Source organism: Teleopsis dalmanni, chromosome X (assembly GCF_002237135.1).
Source record: "Teleopsis dalmanni isolate 2A chromosome X, ASM223713v2, whole genome shotgun sequence".
Lineage (NCBI taxonomy): Eukaryota > Metazoa > Arthropoda > Insecta > Diptera > Diopsidae > Teleopsis > Teleopsis dalmanni.
In genome coordinates, this window is record NC_051848.1 from 99,701,921 (window position 1) to 99,705,352 (window position 3,432).

General features: G+C 17.4%; 1 protein-coding gene across 1 annotated transcript in view; it reads right to left on the bottom strand.

The window, feature by feature from the left end:
• Window positions 1–397: 397 nt before the first annotated feature.
• LOC119688815 overlaps window positions 398–3,432 on the bottom strand; it is a 25,517-nt gene continuing 22,482 nt past the window's right edge. Inside the window, exons 6-15 of the mRNA XM_038103480.1 lie at window positions 1,922–1,954; window positions 1,282–1,320; window positions 1,162–1,194; window positions 1,058–1,084; window positions 972–1,004; window positions 832–864; window positions 712–732; window positions 614–646; window positions 501–533; window positions 398–442 (exon numbers count right to left, since the gene is read on the bottom strand). Of these exons, the coding sequence (XP_037959408.1) occupies window positions 398–442; window positions 501–533; window positions 614–646; window positions 712–732; window positions 832–864; window positions 972–1,004; window positions 1,058–1,084; window positions 1,162–1,194; window positions 1,282–1,320; window positions 1,922–1,954 (330 nt within the window). The remainder of the gene's footprint in view (window positions 443–500; window positions 534–613; window positions 647–711; window positions 733–831; window positions 865–971; window positions 1,005–1,057; window positions 1,085–1,161; window positions 1,195–1,281; window positions 1,321–1,921; window positions 1,955–3,432) is intronic.

The following is a 3,432-nucleotide window of genomic DNA, read 5'->3' on the forward strand; positions in this document are numbered from 1 at the left end:
ACTAGAAGATAATAGATAAAATTAGAAAAGTTACCACTTTATTCATCACACTATTGTTGAATCTGATTATTATATAAAACATAGAATATTTAGAGTATTCCAACTTAAATGAAGAACTTTGGCTTTTACTCACGAGATGAACGGATACATTTAATGAAGGTTTACTAGACACTAATCATAATAGTAGCATAATTGTAGTATTATAATATACAAGAGAATCAGATCATATATCATGATATAATGGAAAATATGTTGAGAATAGATGGCAATAGTTGACCAACGGTTGGACAGGGGAATAATTCTAATATGACATATTATCTAATTTACATATGATTTATTTATATTACTTAATTGAAATTTTGAAATTTAAATTAATAATAATTTATTTAACCAATTTTCATGAACTTACTGTTTGTGTTGAACCTTGTGCTGGACATGGCGACTGAAATTAAAAATGTTATTAATTTGATCATTTTTATATTAACGTTCCGTAAACTTACAACGTTCGGTGAACTTTGAATTGGACGTGGTGACTGTAGTAAAATATAAGTTATAAAATTGTATTAATAATATTCAATTTGATACTTGATCTATCAAAATTTAATGGACTTACTCGACGAGAAGAACTTTGTGGGCGACGTGGCGGCTGTGTTTAAAAATGTATGGTATAAGATTGCAATTTAATATATATTATAGATTAAATGAACTTACTCGAATTGATGGAACTTGTAACTGTAATTAAATTTATTTAATTAAAATTAATAATACCTCATTTGAAATTTAAATATTTATGCATTTGAAATTTAATGCATAAATATTTAATGAACTTACCAAATTTGACGAAGCTTGTGCTGGGCATGGTGACTTAGTAGGAATAGATATTACAATATTAAGTTTAATTCAATTATTAAAATTTTATGAACTTACTATACTTGTTCAATTAAAAATAAATATTACAAAATTGAACTTACTTGAAATGATCGATTTTTGGGTGGACATGGTAACTAAAATTAAAACTTTACAATACAAAATATAGTTTTATTATATATGAATTTACTTCATTGACTTCCTCCGGACATGGGCCCTTAAATTAAAAATTTTTTATTTCATGTATTAACGGTAAACATAATTATTTATATGAAACATATGTTTTCTACTCACAATTCTTCCGTATTCGTCTTGTAATTGAATTTTCTATAAATATTTTACAAATTTATACATAATATGAGTTATATACATACGTTTCCACTATTTTATTTCAAAATTGCCTATAATACTTACAGGAATTGAACCTCCACCGGCTCCGCCTGAATACAGATTCTAGAAAAATAGTAATTATTTGACAGAAATAATTTCAATAGCTATATATTTTAATTAATTTTGCATAAACAAAATTTATCAATATTTATTTTCTACAAAGTTACATAAATAATAATAATAATATATAATAATAAAATACTATAACATATAAGAGTTCAATAGAAGAAATGATACAACCTAACCACAAGACAGAAAATTGGTCAATAGGATGTAACTTAACATAATTATGTAATAGGTCCTATGTATATTTTATTATAACATAATAGTATTAATATTACATTTAATAATTAAATATTAAAGTTTAAACAATGCAACTAGATTTGGCCAGAAAATGCCCCAGCTAACATTACTACACCAAAAATTTATAATATGCTTTTAATAATTTTATGCTTTTAATAATTCTACGACTGAAACAAAATAAGAGTTTTAAAGTCTATGAGCAACTTTACTTCATATTGCACAATTTCTTTACAACATGCATTCATATAACTTCGAAAAACATAATTATAATATATGAACAATATATTACAAATTATAGAGTGTTGTTGTCATATATTAAAGAACGCGACTTTATACTTAGTAAATATAACTGATCACTTACAGGATATCCAGTGGGGCTTCTTCTAAGATTTATCTGCAAGAAAATTTTGATTAGTATAATATAATATAATATAATATAATATAATATAATATAATATAATATAATATAATATAATATAAAATAATTAAATATAATTAAATATAATTAAATATAATTATATTAATTTAGAAACATTAATATATTACATATTATAATAATAAATAATAACAAAACATAACAAAATATAATATAATATAATATAATATAATATAATATAATATAATATAATATAATATAATATAATATAATATAATATAATTAATATAATATAATATAATATAATATAATATAATATAATATAATATAATATAATATAATATAATATTATATATAATATATATAATATAATAATAATATATATAATATAATATAATTAATATATATAATATAATATAATATAAATAAAATAATATAATATAATAAAATATAATATAATGCAATAAATTATAATGATTAACATTAACATTAACAATAACGTTATAATATAATATAATATAACATAATATTTTTTAATAATATAACATAATATAAATAAAATATATAAACATAATGAAAATAAGATGTAAGTACAGTAAAATATAATATAAATATAATATGCATGTATGTATATAATATATATACGAGAATAAAAATAAAATGTAAGAAAAATAAGATTCAATATTAATATAACATAAATATAATATATATAAATAATAAAAATATATGTGAGTAAATACAAATGTAAATGTAAATAGAATAAAAATAAAATGTAAGTATAACAAAATATAATATAAATATATTAATAATACAATGTATATATAAAATATAAATTACTTGATATGTAAATGCAACATAAATATAAAATAAATTCAATATATGTATAACACAAAAATAATATAAATATAATATAAATACAATATAAAAATAATATAAAAATAATATAAATATATTAAAAATGTAATATAAATATAAAATATAAATATATAACTTGAAATATAATAATACAAATATATTAAAAATATAATGTAAGTACAATATACACATTACTTGAAATATAACATCAATATAATATAAATATAACATATATATATAATATAAACACAAAATGGACATTAGGAAAGTACAATATAAATATAATATAAATAGAACGAAAAAATAATATAAATATAATTTAAATATAATGCGAATATAATATATATATAACTTAAACATAATTTCTATTTAATATAAATATAACATCACCAATATAAATTTAATATAAGTATAACATAAATATAATGTTAATATAATATAAATAGAATAAAAATTTAATGTAAGCATAATAATATATATTATAAATATATTATTAATATAAAATTAATATTAATACATTAAAAATTTAATGCAAATATAAATTATATATATATAATTTCAAATATATAATATCAGTATAATATAAATATAACATACATATAATATAAAATTATAATAAATATAATATAAAATAATATAAT